At 44.7% G+C, this 24222-nt stretch overlaps 1 protein-coding gene and 1 long non-coding RNA gene across 2 annotated transcripts; one reads left to right on the plus strand and one right to left on the minus strand.

The window, feature by feature from the left end:
* Positions 1-1213: 1213 nt before the first annotated feature.
* ndufb6 (NADH:ubiquinone oxidoreductase subunit B) lies at positions 1214-16180 on the plus strand. The gene is made up of 4 exons (XM_072588126.1): positions 1214-1504; positions 11580-11672; positions 13984-14028; positions 15982-16180. Exons 1-4 carry the CDS (start codon positions 1322-1324, stop codon positions 16051-16053), a joined length of 393 nt encoding a protein of 130 aa, XP_072444227.1. The 5' UTR covers positions 1214-1321; the 3' UTR covers positions 16054-16180.
* Positions 14162-24131, minus strand: LOC140488601 (uncharacterized). The gene is made up of 2 exons (XR_011963046.1): positions 23621-24131; positions 14162-18572 (listed from the first exon to the last, which is right to left on the minus strand). It is a non-coding gene; the product is annotated as an uncharacterized lncRNA (long non-coding RNA).
* Positions 24132-24222: the final 91 nt, after the last annotated feature.

Raw genomic sequence — 24222 nt, forward strand, 5'->3', positions numbered from 1 at the left:
TGGACGGAATCCTGAGGGACAGGATTTACATATATTTGGAAAGGCAAGAACTGATTAGGGATAGTCAACATGACTTTTGTGCATGGGGAATTGTGTCTCACAAACTTGATTGAGTTTTCTGAAGAAATAATAAAAAAATTACTCATGTGGGCAGAGCAATGGATATGATCTATATGGATTTAGTGAGGTGTTCAACAAGGTTTCTCACACTAGACTGGTTAACAAGGTAGCAAGAGCACAGCAGTTCAGGCAGCATCCAACGAGCAGCGAAATCGACATTTCGGGCAAAAGCGAACCTGATGAAGGGCTTTTGCCCGAAACGTCGATTTCGCTGCTCGTTGGATGCTGCCTGAACTGCTATGCTCTTCCAGCACCACTAATCCAGTATTTGGTTTTCAGCATCTGCAGTCATTGTTTTTACCTAGCAAGGTAGCAAGGTTAGCCTTCTGTCCAACTCGTCCATGCCAACCAGATATCCTAAATAAATCTAGTCCCATTTTCCAACATTGAGCCCGTATCCCTTATATGGCCACCAGGTGTTTTTTAAATTTTGTAATTGTATCAGCCTCCACCACGTCCTCTGGCAGCTCATTCCATGTGTGCACCACTTTCTCGGTGGAAGAGTTGCCCCAATCAATGTGCCCGAAACATTGATTCTCCTGTTCCTTGGATGCTGCCTGACCTGCTGTTTTCCAGCAACACATTTTCAGCTTTTGGGGTATACCCCAATTTTCCTGCTCCTCGGATGCTGCCTGACCTGCTGTGCTTTTCCAGCACCACTCTAATCTAAACTCTGATTTCCAGCATCTGCAGTCCTCACTTTTACCTAAGAGACTTTGGGAGTCAGGGTATGGGTTACCCAATGCAGGATTCCTTGCCTCTGACCTGCTCTTGCAACCGCAGTATTTATATAGCCAGCAGTTCAGCATGTGGTCAGTGGTAAATCTCAGGATACTGGGGATAGTGGTTAGATTACTTGTTGTCGAGATAGTCATTGTTTGGAACTTGTGTGTCACAAGGTAACCTGCCTATCCAGTCTGGATAACTTTTGATTGTTTTATCAACTGGGATATGGGGAGAGAGGAATAACTTGGTCCTGCTAGCAAGCCTGTAGCATACTGCAGTGTCCACCTCCCACCCAGGAGGTGGCGCTGAGCAGAGTCCTCCTCCTGGTCGGCATATGGTTCGTCGCAGTGCCCTGGTCCCGGCCGGTGCGACGTCATCACAGTGCGCCGAACAGTAACCCAGGCCGGTGTCGCTCTGATGCCAATGTCCTAGTGACCGCGGCCTGGTTGTTGGGGTGTGTGTCGTCGCTGTCGAGATGCCGCTGGGTTACACGCCCGATGAGAAGGCCCGGTTCCAGCAGTTGGTGAAGTTGCGTCGCCAGTGGTTGAAGGACCAGGAGCTGAGCCCACGTGAACCCGTCCTCCCGCCCGAAAGCAAAGGGCCCGTGGCCCGGTTCTGGGATGGATTTCTGCAGCCACGGAGTCTCTGGCGAGTTTATGTGAGTGAATGTGAACTGTCACCCAGCAGTGGTCAATCGGCAGGCATTTTACTACATTACATGGACCGTGACCTCAGGTAGACCGTGACCTCACTGTGACCTTACATAGAGTTAGCACATTGTGATCTCCTGTTAATGAGGTTTTGCTCTGTGTTTCTGGGGTCTAGCTCACTGAATCCTTTATATTCGATTCTGTCCTTGGCTCAAAAGGACAGCTGAGTGTTAACGGGCCTGTTCTCTTTCTCATTCGGCAGTTGATCCGCCACCTACAGTCAGACCCCACCACTAGAGATATATTTCTCTCTCCACTCCTATCACCATTCTGCAGATACCATGCCCTCCGTGACTATCTTGTTAGGTCCATGCCCCTCACTAACCTACCCTCCACTCCTGGCATCTTCCCTTGCTGACATAAGGGATGTAAAACTTGTGTCCACACCTTCCTCCTCCGCGGCATCTCCATCCAAGGATCCAACGCTCCAAAGGGTCCTTCTATATCCAGCAGAGATTTCCCTGCACATGCAAACACCTTATCTACTCTGTCCGTTGCTCTTGATGTGGTCTCCTCTACACTGGGGAGACAGGAAGCCAACTCATGGAATGTTTCAGGGAACATCTCTGGGATACATGCAATGAACAAACCCCACTGCCCTGTGGCTGACCACTTCAACTCCTCCTCCCACACCCCAAGGACATGCAAGTCCTGGGCTGCCTCCACCTCCAAGTGTTAAGTTCTTATACAACTACACAGCATCAATGGTCGACTTCACCAGTTTCCACATCTCCCCTCCCCACACCTCATCCCAGATCCAATCCTCCAACTCAGCACTGTGCTCTTGGACTGTCCTACCTGTCCATCTTCCTTCTCACCTATCTGTTCCATCCTCCCCTCTGACTTATCACCATCACGCCCCACCTGCATCTACCTATTGCCTTCCCAGCTACCTACCACCACCCCACCCTCCTGTTTATCTCTCAGCCCCCCTATACCCCACCACATTCCTGATGAAGGGCTTTTGCCAGAAGTGTTGATTCTCCTGCTCCTTTGATGCTGCCTGACCTGCTGTGTTTCTGCAGTGTCACACTTTTCAAGTCTGATCTCCATCATCTGTAATCCTCACTTTCTCCTAGTTGATTGTCACTTCTAACATCTGCAAATTTGACCCAATACCGTATTTAAAACTTTTATCTTTTGCTAAAATAAACATTTCTTCTTGTGGGGAGGGGCATAACTAGGTATTTAAACATATGATAGCAAGAAATAGATTGGAAAAGTTGGGACTGTTTTCTTTAGAAATAATAAGACCCAGAAAAGACTTGACAGAAATTTTCAAAATCATGACAGAGTAGATAAGGTGAATCTATCATCTTATGAAAAGATCAAGAAGAAGATGTCACAGATTTAAGGTAATTTGCAAAAGAAGCTAATGAATGTAAGAAACGTTTGTTCAGGATAGAATTAATAGTCACCTAGAAAAAAAGATGGGTTGATTGGGAGAGCTTCAGCATGCATTTTTAAAGAGGAAATTATGTTTAATTAAATTGTTTGAGTTTTTTTGGGGAAGTCATGAGGTTAATGCTGGTATGTGGTATACATGACTTCCAGAAGATATTTGACACTGTGCTACACAATAGACACGCAAGGCCAGTTGTAGGTTATGGTAGGGGCAGTAACAATGTGGATAGAAAATTGGCTGTGGCAGGAAACAGAGTAATGCTCAATGAATATTTTTCAGACTGGAGAAAGGTTTCTAGTGGAAATCCCCAGGGGTCAGTAATGGAACCCTTGCTTTTCCCGAGATATATTAATGATCTGGATCTTGGTTTGCATGGGCCAATTACAAAGTTTGCAGATGACACTAATCTTGAAAAAATTGTAAACTGAGAGGAGGACAGAATTTAACTGAAAAAGAATATTGAAAGTGGTGTCATAGGTAGCCAGAGTAGTGAAGAAAGCATTTAGCGTGCTTGCCTTTATTGGTCAGAGTGTTTAATAAAGGAGTTGGGAAGTCATGCAGCTGTACAGGACATTGGTGAGAGGCCACTTTAGGAGTACTGCATATAGCTCTGGTTGCCTTATTATTATTAAATTGGAAAGAATGCAGAGATGATTGACAAGGATATTACTGGGACTGGAGGGTTTGAATTATAAGAAGAGTTGAATAGACTGGAACTTTTTTCCTAGAGTGTAGGAGGTTGAGGGATGACCTTTTACAGGTTTATAAAACCATAAGAGGCATAAATAAGGTAAATAGCAAAGATCTTTTCCTTAAGATGGGGGAGGTCAAAACTAGGGATTATATTTTTAAGGTGAGATGGGCAAGATTTAAAAGTGAGTTGAAAGGTAACTTTTCACACACACTGGTTCATACCTGGATTGAAATGCCAAAGGAAATGTAGGTGCAGGTACAGTTTTATCATTTAAAAGACATTTAGACAGGTACACGAAAGGAAAATTTAGAGGGGTGTGGGCCAAACACAGGCAAGTCGGGCTAGTTTAATTTGGGAAACGTGATTGGAATGGATGAGTTGAACTGAAGGGTCTGTTTCCATACTGTATGACTCTATAGTTGATAAAGTGTAGGGCTGCAAGAAGCACAGCAGGTCAGGCAGCATCTAAGGAGCAAGAGTCAATGTTTCAGGCATAACTGTTCTTCAGGCTTGGGATGGGGGAAAGGGGGCCAAGAGATAAGGGGGGGGGGGGGGTGGGCGGAGGTAGGGGAAAGTAAGGTGGGATGGTGCTAAGTCGGTAGGAAGTGTGGAACAGATAGGTGGGAAGGAAGATGGACAGGTAGGTCAGATCAGGAGGGTGGATCGGAGTTGGAAGTTTGGGTCTGGAATGGTGTGGGGGGAGGGAAGATTTGGAAACTGGTTAATTCAATGTCCATGTCATGTGGGGGTTGTAGGCTCCCAAGGTGAAAGATGAGTTGTTCCTCCTCCAGTTTATGGGTGGCCTTGTGTAGGCAGTGGAGGAGGCCTGGAATGGATATATCCTCAGGAAGTGGGATGGGGAATTGAAGTGGACAGTCACAGGAAGGTGGGGTTGGTTGGGTGTACGGATCAGAGACATTCCCTGAATCATTCCACAAGTTTGCGCTCGGTGTCTCCAATGTAGAGGAGATCACATCGAGAGCACCAGATGCAATAAATGAGGTTGGAGAATATACAAATACATCTCTGCTGGATTTGAAATGATCCTTTGGGGTCTTGGACTGAGGTGAGGGGGAGGTGTGGGCACAGGTTTTGCACCTCTTGCGGTGAAAGGGTTAGGGTTGGTGGGGAGTGTGGACCTAATGAAGGTATCTCTGAAGGAATGGTCTCTACAGAATGCAAAATGGGGTGGGGAGGGAAATTAATTTTTGGTGGTGGGGGCTGACTGTAGGTGGCAAAAATGGCAGTGAATGATGCGCTAAATTTGGAGTTTGATGGGTTGGAATGTGAGGATCAGGGTGGATTCTATCCTTGCTGGGGGGAGAAGTTCAAGGTCAGCAGTGTGGGAAATGGAGGAGACGTGATTGAGGGTAGTTGATCACGTGGGAGGGTAAATTATGATCCTTGAAGTAAGAGGATATCTGGGATGTCCTAGAGTGGAATCACTTATTCTGAGAGCAGTTACAGTGGAGGAATTGGGTGTAAGGGATTGCATTTTTACAGGAGAGGGGAGGTTTAGTTAATGTAGCTGTGGAAGTCGGTACCACAGTTGGTACTCATTTATTGTAACTGGTGCTCTTGCTGTGGTCTCCTCTACATTGGAGAGACCGAGTTCAGGGGCCGTCTCTGGTCCATGTGCACCAACCAACCCCACCTTCCTGTGACCATCCACTTCAACTCCCTCGAGGACAGATCCATCCTACACAAGACCACCTGCAAACTGGAGGAGGAACATCTTCTGTCTTGGGACTCGACAACCACAAAGCATGAACATTGAACTCACCAATTTGCAAATCTCCCCTCCCCCACCTCATCCCAGATCCAGCCTTCTGACTCAGATCCACCCTCTTGACCTGACCTATCTGTCCACCTTCCATCCCACCTTTCCACTTGCCACCGACCTACCACCATCACCTCCTATTTTTGCCCACCTATTGCCATCCCACCTACCTTTCCCCAGCCCCACACTCCACCCCATTTATCTCCAAGCCCCCTTCCCCACCCACCAGTCCTGGAGAAAGATTACGCCTGAAACGTCAACTTTCTTGCTTCTCAGATGCTGCCTGACCTGCTGTGCTTTTTCCAGTACCATGCTTTATCAACTCTGACTCTCCAGCATCTGCAGTCCTCACTTACTCTCTGACTCTATAGGTTGGTAGAGTGCACAGATAGGTGGAGATGAGGTTCAATGCAGAGAAGTGTGATATGATGCATTTTGGTCGCAAGAACATAGAAAGACAATAGAAGATTCTAAAGCGGTGCAAGAGTAGAGAGACCTGGGTATATGTGTGCACAGGTTATTGAAGGTGGCAGGACAAGTGCATAAAGTATGCTGTGTTTTTGGCTTTATTAATAGAAGCATGGAGTACAAGAGGTGATGTTTAGATTAGATTAGATTAGATTTAGATTAGATTACTTACAGTGTGGAAACAGGCCCTTCGGCCCAACAAGTCCACACCGCCCCGCCGAAGCGCAACCCACCCATACCCCTACATCTACCCCTTACCTAACACTATGGGCAATTTAGCATGGCCAATTCACCTGAACCTGCACATCTTTGGAGTGTGGGAGGAAACCGGAGCACCCGGAGGAAACCCACGCAGACACGGGGAGAATGTGCAAACTCCACACAGAGAGTCGCCTGAGGCGGGAATTGAACCCAGGTCTCTGGCGCTGTGAGGCAGCAGTGCTAACCACTGTGCCACCGTGCCGCCCCTGCCACCGTGCTGCACCTGTTCAACTCAGGTGGAGTATTGTGTACAGATGTGGGGGCTACATTACAGGAAAGATGCAAGTGCATTGAAGAGAATGCAGAGGTGATTTACTAGAACAGTTCCAGATATGAGAAACTTCAGCTACCTAAGGAGAGATTGAAGAAGTTGGGACTGTCCTCCTTTGAGAGAGGAAGGTTGCCATGAGACTTGGTAGCAGTTTTCAAAATCGTGAGTGTGCAGGACAGACTAGGTAAGAAGAAGGTGTTAAAAAAAAGGAGAAAGTGAGGACTGCAGATGGTGGAGATCAGAGTCGAGAGTGTGGTGCTGGAAAAGCACAGCGGGACAGGCGGCATCCGAGGAGCAGGAGAATCGATGTTTCAGGCATAAGCCCTTCATCAGGAATGAGGCTTGTGGACCCTTGGTGGGGGCATGAAAGATAAAGGGAGAGTGGTGGGGTTGGGGGAAAGGTAGCTGGGAATGCAATAGATAGATGAAGGTGGCGGCAAAGGTAATAGGTCAGAGAGGAGGGTGGAGTGGATGGATGGGAAGGACAATGGAGAGGTTAAAAGGGTGGTGCTGAGTTGGAGGCTTGGGACTGGGATAAGATGGGAGGGGAAATGTGGAAACTGATGAATTCCACATTAATCCAGTGTGGTTACAGGGTCCCAAGGCGAAAGATGAGGCATTCTCCCTCCAGGCGTCGGGTGGAGGAGGCCCAGGATCTGCATATCCTTGGTGGAGTGAGAGGGGGAGTTAAAGTGTTCAGCCACAGGGAGGTGGGGTTGGTTGGTGTTCCCACTCATAAAAGGAAAAAGGAGAGTGCATAGATTTAATGTGCAAATGAATCAAGGGTGATGTGAGAAAAACCTTTGCTCACAACAAGGAGTTAGAATATGGAATGCACTGTTCTAGAAATATGGTGGAGGCATTGGATGGTTATGGTATTTGAATTGAAGTGGAATATATGTGCTAAAAGGAGGAGATTGGCACGAGGTAATACAACCACAGTTGGTATAATGGGCAGAATGGATCCTTCCATGTCATAACAATTGATGAACGTTGAATTATTGTCACTCGTAGTCTTCAATGAACAACATAGTGAAAAGTTTCAGCTGTCGCCACAATCCAGCGCTATTTGAAATAGTTTAAGAATAAAAAGATATAGCTGAAAAGAAAGTCCATCTTTGTTCTGTCGCCTCTGCCATGATTCCTGGACCCTGAGCCAGCTCACCAACGATACCTGTGCAGCTGCGTGTGCCGGACCCAACAATGTCAGAGTCACCACTCTTCAGGCACCATCTCTTCTTCACTGGGCCCACCTCGCCAATGGGCTGCTGATGCCAGGTCCCATACTGGACCTGCAAGCAGGAGCACCTCCCTCTCCAATAGCCAGGAGTCCCCCGGCTCTGGGACTACAGCAACCAGAAACTGCCACTGTCTCGCTGATGACCAGGAGAGCCCTATTCATGGCCTACCACAACTAGGAACTGCCACCGTCTTCATGCCACTATTCAGGACTCCCCGCTACAGATTCCTGGCCGACCAGGAATTCCTAGCTGTGCTGCCAGGCCAGGCCAGGCCGCTGCCTCACCAAGAATCCCATTCAGGCTGCCCTCCTCCATAATGTCACCTTCTTACAGGCACAGTGGCTCAGTGGTTAGCACTGCTGCCTCACAGCGCCAGGTACCCAGGTTCAATTCCCACCTTGGGCGACTGTCTGTGTGGAGATTGCACATTCTTCTCGTGTCTGTGTGGGTTTCCTCCAGGTGCTTCGGTTTCCTCCCACAGTCCAAAGGTGTGCATTGGCCATGCTAAATTGCCCATAGTGCTAGGTGCATTAGTCAGGGGTAAATGTAGGGTAGGGGAATGAGTCTGGGTGGGCTACTCTTCAGAGGGTCAATATGGAATTGTTGGGCCAAAGGGCCTGTTTCCATACTGTAGGAAATCTAGTCTATCTCATCTAATTTAATCCACCCTACCAGGAAGAAGATGAAGAAAAAGAAGAACACAAAAAGGTTAAAGAAAGAAGGGAGGGAATGGATGGGCCCTGGAGCATAAACGCTGCCAACATTGCTGGTGCCGCCATCTTATATTTAATTCTGAGATTCTGTGAAAACATTTACACGATGAGTAGCTAGGCTAATACCTAGAAATGTGGTGAGCAGGTTTAATTGAGGCAATCAAGAGATCATTATATGATTATCTAAATAGAAAGTTTTTAGGGTTGTGGGAAAAGGGCAGGGGAATGCCACTGTCATAATGCCTGGAGGGAGAGCTGGTACTTCTGCACTGCAATTCTGTGAAATCCAATTGGGAATTCAGAAAATACATCTTTTCCTGAGAAATGGTGAGATTATGAAACTCTCTAACACACGTTCTATAGATCCCAAGTTTATGAAGGTGAAGGGAATACAGTGTTATGCTAATGAGGTTAATTGAGGAAGGGTGGGGTCTCAAATAGAGCATGAGCACTGGCATGGACTGATCAGGCCCAAATTACTTGTTTCTGTGCTGTTTATCCAATGTCATAGTTTCTCAGAAACAATGCAGAACTCTCTGTAGTTTCTTACAGTCCCAGGCAGAGCAGTTGCCAAACAAAGCTGTCATGCATTTGGATAGAATGCTTTATATGGTGCATCTGTAGAAATTAGTGATACCACTGAACTGCTGGGACAGTTTGCACGCAGACTTCGTACTGTTTAAAATTCAGGGATCAGACATTTTGCAAACAACTGTTCTGCCTATTATGGCCTAATAAATCTGAACGAGATCTGTGAGAATCAACAACTTGAAATATATTCAAATTAATAGAAACGTTAATTGAACATTATCTGTGACCAAACCTCAACATTTTGGTTAAGTTCAGTTATATATATTTTCATGGGCATTTCTACTGGTATTTAATATTCCTGTCTCGAGAGTGTTGTGCTGGAAAAGCACAGCAGGTCAGGTAGCATCCGAAGAACAGGAGAATCGACGTTTCGGGCATTAGCCCTTTATCAGGAATGTGGCTTGTGGGTCAGGGCTAAGAGATAAATGGGAGGGTGGTGGGGTTTGGGGAAAGGTAGCTGAGAAAGTGATAGGTGGATGAAGGTTAGGGAGAAGGTGATAGGTCAGAGGTGGGAGTGATGGACAGGTCCAGAGGGTGGTGCCGAGTTGGAGGCTTGGGACTGGGATAATGTGGGGGGAGGAGAAATGAGGAAGCTGTTGAAATCCACATTTATCCCGTGTGGGTGCAGTGTCCCAAGGCGGAATATGAGGCATTCCTCCTCCAGGCATCGGGTGGTAATGGTTTGGCGGTGGAGTTGTCCCAGGACCTGCTTTCCCATGAGAGTGGGAGAAGGAGTTGAAGTGTTCAGCCATGGGGTGATGGGGTTGCTGGGTGCGGGTGTCCCAGAGATGTTCTCTGAAATGATCCGCAAGGAGGGGTCCAGTCTCCCCGATGTAGAGGAGACCACACCGGGTGCAACAGATGTAGTAGATGGCAATGGTCGAGGTACAGGTAAATTTCTGACAGATGTGGAAGGATCCCTTGGGCCCTTGGACAGAGGTGAGTGAAGTGGTGTGGGCACAGGTTTTGCACTTCCTGCAGTGGCAGGGAAAGGTGCCAGGAGTGAGGTGTGGACCTTGCAGAGGGAATGGTCTTTTCGGAACGCTGATAGGGGTGGGGAGGGAAATATATCTCTGGTGGGTGGGGTCCGTTTGGAGGTGGCGGAGGATGGTGGGCTGGAAAGTGAAGACCAGGGGGTTTCTGTCCTTGTTGCGTTGGGAGGGGAGGGTTCAAGGGCAGTAGTGGGTGAAGTGGAGGAGATGGACATCGTCGACCATATGGGAAGGGAAGTTGCGATCATGGAAGAAGGAAGCCACCTGGATATTCCCATGGTAAAGTGAGTCCAAACTCAGATTTTGCTGCTTACTAACCAACCTTCTCACCAAATTTCTTCCCTTCAGTGCTTGAGGATATTGATTTATTTGCTGGAATACGATTCTTTTAATGGTCACTATTTATGTTTGGGTGTCAACAGGCAGTGCAGCTGGAGAGGGTATAATAGCTTACTTGATGCAGTTTTCACACAGCATCCACAGTTGATGGTTTTAGTCAGGACACTGTCATTTCTCTTTTCCCTTTACTAATCCAGACATGCTGTACTTGTCCTCATTGTTAAAAATATAGTTTAAAATGATGTGACATTGTGAGAATTTGATCAATGAGCTACGACTACTGCTCACTTATAATCATGGAGTTCCTCCATTCATGGTTAACCATTATGCGGGAGTTCCGTTGGCGCCTCTCCTAGTTTAAGTAAGTTGCAAATGGTTATAACACCACTCCATCTCAAGCTTTGCATACAAGTATCTCTCCCAGTCTTGCTGCCTACCATGTATTGGATTATCAGTTTATTTATGAATGTGAATGTTGCCATGAGACGGGGTAAGAATTTTCAAAGCCATAAAGTCTCATGGTCTCTGACTGCTGGCTTTTTCAACCTGATGGAAACAAGTGGAACAGCCATCGTGCTTCCTCGGTGTCAATGGTAGTGAGAGAAGCCGTGGAAACATAGAATAGCACAACCAAGGAGGAAGTCATTTGGCCCATTGTGCCGTTTCAGCACTATGAAAGAGCTATGCAACTAATCTGCCATGTCCCTGCGGGGGTTTTTTCTTTCACATCTCATTCCAAATGTACTTGAGTCTGCTTCCATTGTGTAGAGTTCCAGAGATAGATGATTTGTTGGTTCCACAATTTTGAATCTCCGTGATTAAGCCTTGAAGTTAGGATTCACAAATGAGTTACCAGGTTAAAACATAATCTTGGGAATGATGTGAGGTCCTGGAGAAGATGTAAATGAGATTTGTTGAAACAGTTCCAAAGATAAGAGCTTGTAGTTAGAGATATTTTTCTAATCAACCTGTTCAGAGATGTTAATACACACCTCTACAGCAGGTGATACTTGAACCCAGGACACCTGGCTTGGAGGTAAGGACAATTTTGCACTGAATTTATTGTAATAAGATTGCTTTTAGCAGAATACATCATGGTTTTGAATACGAAATGAGTCACTCCAAACTACTTGTAAACCAATGGTTTCAATGTTCTAATCTAAGTACCCACTTTCTAAAGTGTCTTGACTGTTCTTTTTCTAAAATCTTATATTCTTGTCAAGTTCTTGATGAGGATGTTCTCACTTTGTAATTATTTCATATTTCAGACCTACAAGACATACTTTGCAGGCTGGTGGACGTTGACTCGGTTGTTGATTCCTGCCTGGATTATTCACTACTATGTGAAGTACCATGTTGCAGTAAGTACTGGCAATTGTTGGTAACCTAAATGAAGAGCTAACAGATTACATTGTCTGTAGTTTCTTTCTAAATGTCCCTAAGCAATTTACAGCTAATGAAGCACTTTTGATGCACACTCACTGCTGTAATGTTAGAAACAGTTTATTTCCACTATTGTGGAACATGAGGCTTTGGCTTAACATCTTATTCAAAGGACACCACCTCCCCACCAGAGTAGGATTTCCACAAGTAAACAAAGCTACGTTTGTGAGACTCTGTGGAAATGGCATGTGAATGGGATCGGTTGAGTTCATTTTGTAGAGATCTAGCTTGCACACAATGAAAGAAATGACTACTTTCTGTGCTGTAACTAATTCTAAGATATTGTAAGTGCTGAATTAGAGTTAGAAGCAATAGAATGGTAGCAGTTAGGTTCACAGGGACTTTTTTAGGGATCAAACAAATACAAGATCATGCAAAACAGAGAAAATGAGTATTATAGGTAAATTTGGAAGCTGCATATCTTGCCCACATCTTTGGAGTACATTTCAGGAACAAAGTGTATTATTCTCAAATCTAACCATGGCCTCACCTTATCACATCGAACATCTGCAGTTCTGTCCTTTTTTAGTTCTACACACTTGAGCATCGATGATTTTCGTCATGGAGACGTACAGCACAGAAACGAATCCTTCGGGCCAACTCATGCATGTCAACCAGATATCCTAAATAAATCTAGTCCCCATTTGCCAGCATTTAACCCATATTCATTTAAACCCTTCCTATTCATGTACCCAATCAGATGTCTTTTAAATGTTGTATTGTATCAGCTTTCACTGGCAGCTCACTCCATTCATGCACCAGCCTCTATGTGAAAAAGTTGCCCCTGATCCCTTTTAAATCTTTCCCCTCATCTTAAACATATGCCCTCTAGTTTTGAACTTGCCCACCTAGGGAAAAAGACCTTGTTTATTTACCGTATCCATGCCCCTCATGATTTTACAAACCTCTCTTAGGTCACCCCTCAGCCTCTGATGCTCCAAGGAAAATAGTCCCAGTCTATGCAGCCTCTCCCTATAGCGTAAATCCTTTAATCTTGGCCATATCCTTGTCAATCTTTTCTGAACCCTTTCAAGTTTCACAACATCCTTCCTATAGCAGGGACATTAGAATTGCACACACTATTCCAATAGTGGTCTAACCAATGTCCTGTACAGCAACAATACTTCCCAATTCCTAAGCTTCATGCACTGACCAGTAAAGGCAACCAAACGACTTCTTCACTATCCTATCTACCTGCGACTCCACTTTCAAGGAACTACAAACCTGCACTCCAAGGTCTCTTTGATCAGCAACACTCCCCAGGACCTTATCATTAAGTGTATAAGTCCTGCCCGGATTTACCCTTCCAAAATGCAGCACCTTACATTTATCTAAATTAAACTCCATTTGCCACTCCTCAGCCCACTGGCCCATCTGATCAAGATCCCATTGTACTGTGAGGTAACGTTTTTGCTCTCCGCTATGCCTCCAATTTTGGTGTCACCTGCAAACCTACTAACCATAACTCTTATGTTAACATCCAAATTATTTACATGAATAATGAAAAGCAGTAGACACAGCACCAATCCTGTGGCATAACCGCTGGTCACAGGCCTCCAGTCTGAAAATAAACCCTCCATCACCACCTTCTGCCTTCTACCTTAGAGCCATGTGATGTATTCCATGTGATCTAACGTTGCTAACCAGTCCTCTTTGTCGAATCCATATAGATCACGTACACCGCTCTGCCCTCATAATCCTCTTCGTTACTTCTTCAAAAAACTCAATCAAGTTAGTGAGACATGATTTCCCATGCACAAAGCTATGTTGACTATCCCTAATCAGTCCTTGCCTTTTCAAATGCTTATAAATCCTGTCCCTCAGGATTCCCTCCAACAACTTGCTCACCACCGACGTCAGGCTTACCAGGCTACAGTTTCCTGACTTTTTCTTATCACCTTTCTTAAATAGTGGCACCAATCTGCAGTCGAAAGGCACCTCACCTGCAGCTACTGATGATACAAATCTCTTAGCAAGGATTTTCATTGCTTTACCATTGGTGGCTTTACCTTCAATTGCCTAAGCCCTGAGCTCTGGAATACCTTCCCTCGCTAACTCCTTAAAACCTGCATCTCTGATCAAGCTTTTGTTCACTGTCCTTGTATGAGAATCGCTCCTGTTCGGTATCTTGGGGGTACATACAATGTTAAAGATACTGTGCAAGTGTAGACTTTGTGAATAATATATATCAATTTTTCATTTCTTTGATATGTCCTTTCCATTCCACAGACAAAACCATATGGCATTGTGAGTGTGAAGCCAAGAATTTTCCCGGTGAGTTACTTGCCAGAATTTGTGCCATGTGCAACAGCGTATAAGCAGGTTCTTCAATTTAATAAAATAATGAAGAGGGATTTATTTGAAAAACGGAGAATAATGGAAATCTGAAATGAAACAAACAATAAACTGGAATCAGCATGAGTTTTTATTTATCAAACAGGAACTTTGAACGTGACTTCATTCCCTCCAGTCCCCGCAGCTGTGTAATCTCCTTGGAGAAGCACAGAAACACGGAGCTAATAAGCATGCTCCTGAAAATACCCCTCCAATCAAGATTTAACTTTTGCACATATGGGTGATATTTTGAGATAAACTTGCAGCATGCAGTACCATAGTTGAATGGTACTTGCCTGCATTAGTGTACATTGTATTTTGTCATCCTGTTTTCAACTATCCAAAATCATACAATTTTAAGCAAGCAAAGACAATTCCCAAGAAGTGGCTAGAAATGTTCTGATTTCTACTTCTCCCATTATTTGACTGTGAAGAAAATCTCCTGTTTCATTGCAGATGAGTTGGAAGATGCTTGCCACTCGATGGGTCTTGAGAACTATCTCATTGAGGATGTGTATGCACTGGTGTGAGCTAGGGAGCCTTCAAATATAGAAAATCGATGCATAAACAGAGATCATGACATATTCAGAGGAGAATTTGTTTCTTATCCAGATGATTAAGTGAGGTGCATCATATGTAATTTGTGAAAAGGATGACAGTTAAGTACCTTTGGGTAAGATTTCTACTGCCTCCAGCCATTTCTGTTTCAGAAGAGAATTCTGGAAACAGGCCATTTTCTCTGTTATTCCAGGATTTAAAGCAAAGTAATGCCAGGAAATTATGAGAAACCCAATGAAAAATACTGCCAGTGATCACTACAACCTTTCAGGGCTTTTTTTGTTTCCTATCTTTGTGTATACATCTTTTAGGACTATAAAAAGGAGAATCTTGTGGTGCCTGTCCAGATCCCTGAAAGGACATTTTCATAGGGTCAGTCAGGAATGCATACAGGACACTTGCCTTTATCACTCATGGCATAGATTATAAGAATGGGAAGTTTGTGTTCGAAATGTACAAAACTTTTGTTAGGCAATGACTGAAGTGCTGTGTCACCTCACTGCAGAAAGGATGTGATTATATTGGAGGAGATGCAAAGGAGAGTCACCAGGATGCTGCCTGGGATGGTGCATCTTAGCTATGAAAAGAGGCTGGATAGGTTTAGATTGTTTGCTTTGGAGACGAAAAGGCAGAAGGGACACCTGATTGATGTATATAAGATTGTGGAGCATAGATGGGCTGGATAGAAAGCAGCTGTTCTTCTTCGTTGAAGATTCATTTACGAGTGTACTTAATTTTACAGTGAAGGGCAGGAGGTTTAGATGGGATTTGTGGAAATATTTTTCACAGAAAGCATGGTGGAAATCTGGAATGCACTGCTTGGGAGGGTGGTTGAGGCAGGAAACCTCGCAATCTTTTAAAAAGTATGTGGATAAGCCTTTGAAATGTCATAATAGTCAAAGCTATGGGCCAAGTGCTAGAAGCTAAGATTAGTGCAGATAGGTTGGCACAGACTTGATAGGCCTAAGGGATTCATTCTTGTTGTATGATTATGAAAAAGTAGCTTGGACAAGGAAATGTTAAATAAACTGTTTTGCAGGGTCTTCACTGCTGGAATATTACTGTGTAGACTTTGTGGTGAAATGACAGGGAGAAAAGAATGCTTGCACAATATGATTGCTAAGAATTGAAATTCAAAATAACCAATTGATGCAAAAACTCACGACTGGAAACATGTAATTAAGATGGAGGAAATCTGGAAAAAGCAAACAAGGAAATTTACCATAAAGAATACCATACTTTAGAACATCATACTATACTCTAGGCCTTCAAATCGAGTGAGAATCTGTTGAGCTAATCACACATCTGACATATATTTTATATTTGTTCCTTCAGGGTGACAGAATTTTGGAAACAGGAGAAGTTATTCCACCAATACAAGAAGATGAGCACAATGGACACCACTAATTACAGGATGAAAGCACAATGTAAATGTATAGCATCAATGGCTGTACAAATTGAATTCAGTGGAATAGAACAAATTTTCTTCTCATTTTGAAAGAGTTATTTATCATTAAACACTGACTTACCAAGATGCAGAGGTTGCTATTATTCATATACAATTTATAAAATCTGCCTATGTCCTAATTTGCACTGAGTCCTGTTCACCTGTTATCCATATGCATGCATGTCCCAAATTGACTTCCAGTCCACCGAAACCTGGATTGTTTTTTTTTTACATTTCTTATGCATGTTTTCAAATCCCTCGGTTGCTATTCTCCTCCTCAGCTCTAGTCACTTCCTTCAACCTTATGACATTGTGAAATATTTGTGCTTCCCCAGTTTTGGTGTGTTGGGCACCCATGCCATTTTAATTAAATCGCCATTGGTTGTAATGCCTTCACATGCCTAGGGCCCAACCTCTCAAGCCTAAGCTTTGGAATTTCCCTCCTAAACCACTTTGCCTTAAAACCTACTTCTTTGACAAAGCTTTTGGTCACCTGATCTAATTTCACTGAGCTCAGTGCTAAATTTTGTTTCAGACAGGAAATGGCTGTGGAGAGAAAAATAGGGTTAATGTTTTAAGTGCAAAAACTCTTCAGGGAAAAAAAAATATTTCATAGCTGTTCCTGTGAGGGCCTGAGGACTTCCACTTAAGGCCAGAATTAGCTAAGCGCCGAACTCCTTGCAGGTTTTCAGCTGACAGAGGTTACAGAGATAAAGATAGGGGAGGATGTGGAGGGATTGAAATCCAGGATGATAAAATTCAAATCAAGGCACTGCTTGACCAGGAGCCAATCTAGGTCAATGACCACAGGGAGTTGGGTGAAATGGATATGGGAGAAGAAGACACAAATTAGAATTCTTTTTGTCTTTCTTGAGATGTGCTGTCATTGATTAGGCCAGCATTTATTGGCCAGGCCTTAATTTTCCTTGAGAAGGTAATAGCTACTCCTGTAAACTACTGCAGACTATTTGGGTGCACTCAGCAACAAGGAATGGTGATAATGTTCCTAGTTTTAGATTACCTCAATTGAGTGGAAGCCAGCTGGCAAAGCATTGGAATAGTCAAATCCAGAGGTAACAAGGTGAGGCTTTCAGCAATAGATAAAGTTGCTGAGACATGGGCAGAGCTGGTAATATAACAAAAGTAAAAATAAAGCAGTCTTTGTAATGGTGCAGATACACAGTCACAAGCTGACCTCTATTAAATATGTGGCCAAGATCGTAATCAATCTGGTTCAGCAATACACAGTTGTCAAGGAATGTGACGCAAATTGAAAGCTAAGTTTGAGGGAAGACTGTGGTCTCAGTTCTCAATCTTTAATCAGAAGAAATGTCTGCTGATCCAGTGCTGGGACATCAGGCAAATAGTTTAAGAATTTAGCAACTGTGGAGGAGTCGGGAAACTGTGGTGGGTGTTGTCAGCATAAGTCCCACCTATCCTAGAGGTGCGTCAAAGTATATCACGACAGGCTGATTGAAATAACTGTAAACCATGGCTGTGATTTCCAAAGACGTGAACACCAGAATGCAGATAAGAAATAGGAGAGGCCTTGGAGGACTCCAGAGCTAATGGGGTGAATCAGGAGGAGAAGCTATTACAAACTTACTGTTCATTTAATGATAAGTATAAAATGTAAGGGGTGAACAGTCAATTATAGATTGAGAGCCTACCTGATGACTGAACACCAACAACAGATAACTGACATGTCAACTAATCTCCCTAACTGGATGGCAACATTGCTTGTCTTAGCAGTGATGCCTACAACCAATTGAAGATTGAAGGAAAATAAAATATTTATACTATTCAATTCGAATGATGCCTATGTTGGAGACTCCACACTTTTTAAAAATTCAAATCCATGATGTCGGAGACAATAAAACGATATTCACAAATTTCAAGTGTTTAGAAATGGAGTATATCCCAATACAGAGGAACCTTGATTATCTGAAGGACACGGGTGGGGAGTATTCCATTTGGTTAACTGAATGCCAGATAATCGATGTTGGATAACATAGTTAGCCATGCATCAGGACCTTGCGATCTTATTCAGATGATCCGAAGTTTGATCAATCAAATGCTGGATAATCAAAGTTCCTCTGTATATCAAAACAAATTCGACAATTTAGCAATAACACTGTATTATCAAAATATACTCAATATTGAAAGTACATTTTTTAAAAAACAGAACTGTATTGACATTTATTTGCCTCTGGCACGGTCAATCTCTGCCCACACATTTAGTTATGTTTGCACTGCTGAAAGATGATCTGTACTTGCTTTGAAAGATACAGTCTCACAAAATGCACCATCGATACCAAAACATTTCTGCTTAGTGTATTTCCAAAATGATTGTTGTCACATCAACAGAATCTTAATGAACATCTGCTTCTGGAAAGAATTTCTTTAGTTGCTGAACACCAGTGATCCTGGCTGCGTAAATAACAAATCCCCAAGAAAGTAAGACGATGGTCAGGAGTATCTGTACAAGATGAAAGATTGATGTTATGTTAAACAAGTAAGTAAACTATTGATAAAATTTGCAATACCAAAATAGAAACAGCAGAAAAACAGCCAGTCAGGCAGCATCTCTGTGACAGGACAACATAAGATGCCAGATCAGAGCTGTTTTAATTCTGATTAAACTTTATCAATATAAAACACAGTCTCCTCAATAGATGCTGTCTGAATTCCTGAGTATTTTTAGCATTTTCTGTCTTCATCCACTAAATTATGAGAGTGCTATCAGATCACTGGCTTTTATTATTTAAATTATTTACCTCACCAACCTGCTCAGAGATGTTATTACACACGTCTGGAGCAGATGACTTGAACATGGACCTCCAGTATGATGGTAGGGACACCACCACTCCAAAAAAGGGCTGACGGGCAATTATTTTAGCAACTGGCCTCAAATGCAGTCCCATGGATGTTAATGGAACTTTATTGCTTTTTTTAAAATAAGCTTCGTATCATCCTTGTTTTACAATAATCACCCAACTTGACAGTTTTATCTGAAAGACTAGCTTGAAGTTCTGAATTACAAGCCCACTGACGTTACCACTACACCACATAAATGCATGCAAAATGAAGTATCTTAGTTAGAACAGTCATATTTGGGTAGGAGCCCTGATGATTGGTGTAAATCCGTGTACTTCTCCTATAATACAGTTTCTGATGATAATTGAAAATTTAACCATCTTGTGTTTGTCTTGAAGAAAGTAGAGTGAAACACATTCACAGCATGCCTTTCTGTTCATCATGAAAAACAACTTGGTCTCTACTATCCATTTCTAGCCCTCGGTGTGCCTGCCGTTCTATCAAAACACTTGTTAATGTGTTAAAGAGGTGGGAAGATTAGAAACAGAATCTATACTTATACTACAGGGGGATATAAACGTTAGCTGAAAATGTGTTGCTGGAAAAGCGCAGCAGGTCAGGCAGCATCCGAGGAGCAGGAGAATCGACGTTGCGGGCATGAGCCCTTCTTCAGGAATGAGGAAAGTGTGCCCAGCAGGCTAAGATAAAAGGTTTGGGGGAGGGGTGTTGGAAATGCGATAGGTGGAAGGAGGTCAAGGTGAGGGTAATAGGCTGGAGTGGAGGGGCGGGGCTCAAGGGCAGAGGAGCAGGAAGTGGAGGAAATGTGATGGAGAGCATCGTCGATCACGTCTGGGAGGAAATTGCGGTCTTTGAAGAAGGAGGCCATCTGGGTTGTACGGTATTGGAACTGGTCCTTCTGGGAGCAGATGCGGCGGAGACGAAGGAATTAGGAATATGGGATTGCGTTTTTACAGGGGGCAGGGTGGGAGGAGGTGTAGTCTAGGTAGCTGTGGGAATCGGTCGGTTTACAGTAAATGTCCATGTTGATTTGGTCGCCCGAGATAAAAATGGAACGGTCTAGGAAGGGGAGGGAGGAGTCTGAGACGGTCCAGGTAAATTTGTAGTCAGGGTGGAAGGTGTTGGTAAAGTGGATGAACTGATCAACCTCCTCGTGGGAGCACGAGGCAGCGCTGATACAGTCATCAATGTAGCGGAGGAAAAGGTGGGGGATGGTGCCAGTGTAGCTGCAGAAGATGGACTGTTCGACATATCCTACGAAGAGGCAGGCATAGCTGGGGCCCAGGCGGGTGCCCATGGCTACTCCTTTGGTTTGGAGGAAGTGGGAGAGTTGGAAAGAGAAGTTGTTCAGGGTGAGGACCAGTTCAGTCAGTCAAAGGAGGGTGTCCGTGGAAGGGTACTGGTTGGTACGGCGGGAAAGGATCCCGCCGAGGGATCCTGCACTTCCTGCTCCTCCACCCTTGAGCCCCGCCCCTCCAATCGCCACCAGGACAGAACCCTACTGGTCCTCACCTACCACCCCACCAACCTCCATATACATCATATCATCTGTCGTCATTTCCGCCACCTCCAAACGGACCCCACCACTAGGGATATATTTCTCTCTCCTCTCCTCAGCGTTCCGAAAAGACCACTCCCTCCGTGACTCCCTCGTCAGGTCCACACCCCCCACCAACCCAAACTCCACTCCCGGCACCTTCCCCTGCAACCGCAAGAAATGTAAAACTTGCGCCCACACCTCCCCCCTTACTTCCCTCCAAGGCCCCAAGGGATCCTTCCATATCCGCCACAAATTCACCTGCACCTCCACACACATCATTTACTGCATCCAGTGCACCCGATGTGGCCTCCTCTATATTGGGGAGACAGGCCGCCTATTTGCGGAACGTTTCAGAGAACACCTCTGGGACACCTGGACCAACCAACCCAACCAGCCCATGGCTCAACACTTCATCTCTCCCTCCCCCTCCACGAAGGACATGCAGGTCCTTGGACTCCTCCATCGCCAGACCACAGCAACATGACGGCTGGAGGAAGAGCGCTTCATCTTCCGCCTAGGAACCCTCCAACCACAAGGGATGAACTCAGATTTCTCCAGTTTCCTCAATTCCCCTCCCCCCACCTTGTCTCAGTCCCAACCCTCGAACTCAGCACCACCTTCCTCACCTGCAATCTTCTTCCTGACCTCTCCGCCCCCACCCCCACTCCGGCCTATCACCCTCACCTTAACCTCCTTCCACCTATCACATTTCCAACGCCCCTCCCCCAAGTCCCTCTTCCCTACCTTTTATCTCATCCTGCTGGGCACACTTTCCTCATTCCTGAAGAAGGGCTCATGCCCGAAACGTCGATTCTCCTGCTCCTTGGATGCTGCCTGACCTGCTGCGCTTTTCCAGCAACACATTTCCAGCATCTGCAGTCCTCACTTTCTCCTCGAAGATATAAACATGTTAACCAATTTGGAAAAAAAAAATTGGCAGGTGGAATATAAAGTGGGAAAACGAGAAGTTCTGTACTTTGGCAGGAAGAATGGGGAGATGAGTATTACTTAAATGGAGAAAGACTACAGAAGACTACAACTCGGAGGGATTTGGGAGACCTTGTGCAAAAATCTCAAAAAGCTAGCATACAAGTTCAGCAGGTAATACAGAAGGCAAATGGAATATTGACCTTCACTTTAAAGGGAATGGAGTGTAAAAATCATGAAGTCTTGCTAAAACAATACAAGGCACTAGTCAGACCACAGCTGGAATATTATGAATTATTTTGAGCCCCTTATTTAAGGAAAAATACACTTGCATTAGAAGCAGTCCAGAGAAGATTCAACAAACTGATCCCAGCTATGGAAGGAAGTCTTATGAGGAGAGGCTGAGTAGATTTTAGTAGAATGAAAGGTGATCTTATTGAAACATACAAGATTCCTAAACTTGACAGGATTGACATGGAAAGGCTGCTTCTCCTTGTGGGAGTATCTAGAACCAAAATGTAATCTTAGAATAGGTGGTCATCCTTTTAAGAAATATGATGAGGAATTTCACCTTTCAAGAAGCAGTAAATTTGTGGAAATCTTTACTGCAGAGGCTGGGTCTGTGTGTATTAAGGCTGGATGGAAAGATGTTTATCAGGAAGTGAATCAAGAGTTATGGGTGTGGGATATAGGTAAAGCAGTGTTACTTCTGCAATCATAAGTTGCTTATGCAAGGTAAATGAACTCATATCAGTGTATAATTGTTTCAGCCAACAGCTGAGTTCACAAGAATGAAAACTATGTGAAGGAAATATATAATTGTTTTTGTATTAGCTAAAATGTGCATACAAGACTGAAATGTGCCTGCAAACAATGGTAGATGTTACAGACAAATAGATAAGGTGTTGTGAGGGGAGGGGGTTAAGCTAGATATGCCTGTACAAACAGTAGTTATAAGCATCTGTTTCCCGCTTCTGCAAAAACAAGAACAAACCACAATCAAGAGGTCATAAGGTCATAGCAAGCAAGGAAACAGATGGCAGAAAAGGAGGATATACCTAACAATGGACCACAGCAGGATGTGGTCAAACGGCCATGTGAGGCCAGAAATAAGCATTTTGTCACAGACAAGGCTGGATAAGGCAAGAGATAAACAAGAGTAATGGGTGCAGGTCTTAGAGAAGTGGGAGATGTAAACAGGGGAGGAGCATTGGGAAGAGTGAAGAGGAACGAATGACATAAATATTGTGTACTCGTTAAACACGTGTGTGTGACTATTTTGTAAATAGACACCACACCCTTCTTGCAAGAGCATAATAAATGATACTACTGCTTCAGATCTTGTCTTGGACTGAAATGATTGAAGTGAGTGAGCTTTGTTTCTCACATGGGCAAAAGTCTGAAGGTGGAGTTGAGGATTATTGGAACAATCATAATTTCACTGAATGACACAGCAGACTCAATGGGCTGAATAGCCTGGCTCTGCTCCTAGTGTTATGCTCACCATTGTTCCCAAACCAAAAGTATCAATACCTCAGAGTTCGAGGGCAAAACAATAGCTAAGTAAGTTATGATTTGGAGATGCTTGTGTTGGACTGGGGTGTACAAAGTTAAAAAAATCACACGATACCAGGTTATAGTCCAACAGGTTTAATTGGAAGAACACTCGCTTTCGGAGCGACGCTCCTTCATCAGTTGGCATAAGTAAGTTATGCAGCGGAAGACGCATCTATGGATGCAGAAATGTGCTTCCTATTTCGGTCAGTGTTGCTGTTAGCTGATCTGCGATGCAAAGTGACGACAATTGCGTGGGTGCAATTCCCGCACCTTCTGAGGTTAGAATGAAGGTCCCTCTGCCTCAACCTTTCCCTCACCTGACGTGCGGTGACCCTCATATTAAACCATCACCAGGGCAGAGGAAATGACCTGGGAGTTGCAGTGGGAGAGGGACTCCCTGAGATTCTTGTAGAGAGAGGAGGAAAACATCTTCAAGCCCCTTAAACCATCACCAGTTGTGTGTGTGTGTGTCTCTCTCTCTCTCCAGTGAGAAAACAGCATTTCGGTTCGACAGGACTACGACGATTTACTTAACCCAATGCCCCAGTTCACTCCGGCGAAGGTGCCAGTTTTCCAGAATTGCCCTGGACCATCCAGGGCTCTGCTCAACCAGATGTGGCCACAATCCCCCCCACCCCCACCCCCTGCAGTTCACAGTTGATACTCACAACAGAATAAATCCAGTCCAGTGTTCGCTTACTCACACGCATCATGGCCCTTCACTATGGCAACCTGACTGGGCCGATCACTGGAAGCTGCAGTCACAAATATAAACAAAGCCGAAAAGATTTACAATGCAAACCAAAACATAGCGCTCAAAGGAAGACTCAGATCGGACTGGAAAAGTTTGCCCTGTCTTTCCCTCTCTTCACAGATGATGCCAGGCCTGCTGGGTTTCTCCATCACTTTCTGTTCTTTTTTTTTAAATTGAGGTCTGAGATAGCCCTCCTCCTACCACTAGGGTTGGTGCTGTAAATCCCAATGGATGAGATACCCCTAGATCATCAAAACGAAAGGTCTCAGTGTCACTCTGTGGGGCCCACCGGCTTTACACGCTCTCTCAGTCGGTCCTCCCAGGGCCAGGGAGAGGGTCCTCCGACGTCCCGGCGGCCAACGCGTGACGGTGAGCGGCGGACAGTTGTGGGTCCTCCGACGTCCCGGCGGCCAACGCGTGACGGTGAGCGGCGGAGGCGGGGGAAAGTTGTGGGTCCTCCGACGTCCCGGCGGCCAACGCGTGACGGTGAGCGGCGGAGGCGGGGGAAAGTTGTGG

This window comes from Chiloscyllium punctatum, chromosome 2 (genome assembly GCF_047496795.1).
Source record: "Chiloscyllium punctatum isolate Juve2018m chromosome 2, sChiPun1.3, whole genome shotgun sequence".
Classification (NCBI taxonomy): Eukaryota; Metazoa; Chordata; class Chondrichthyes; order Orectolobiformes; family Hemiscylliidae; genus Chiloscyllium; species Chiloscyllium punctatum.

What these genes read in the sequence shown, in the direction of transcription:
- ndufb6 (XM_072588126.1), top strand. Translation starts at nt 1,322, where the DNA reads ATGCCGCTGGGTTACACGCCCGATGAGAAGGCCCGGTTCCAGCAGTTG. An exon ending in ATGTGAAGTACCATGTTGCA is followed by an intron (nt 11,673 to 13,983) that starts GTAAGTACTGGC and finishes TCCATTCCACAG; the next exon opens with ACAAAACCATATGGCATTGT. An exon ending in TGAAGCCAAGAATTTTCCCG is followed by an intron (nt 14,029 to 15,981) that starts GTGAGTTACTTG and finishes TTGTTCCTTCAG; the next exon opens with GGTGACAGAATTTTGGAAAC.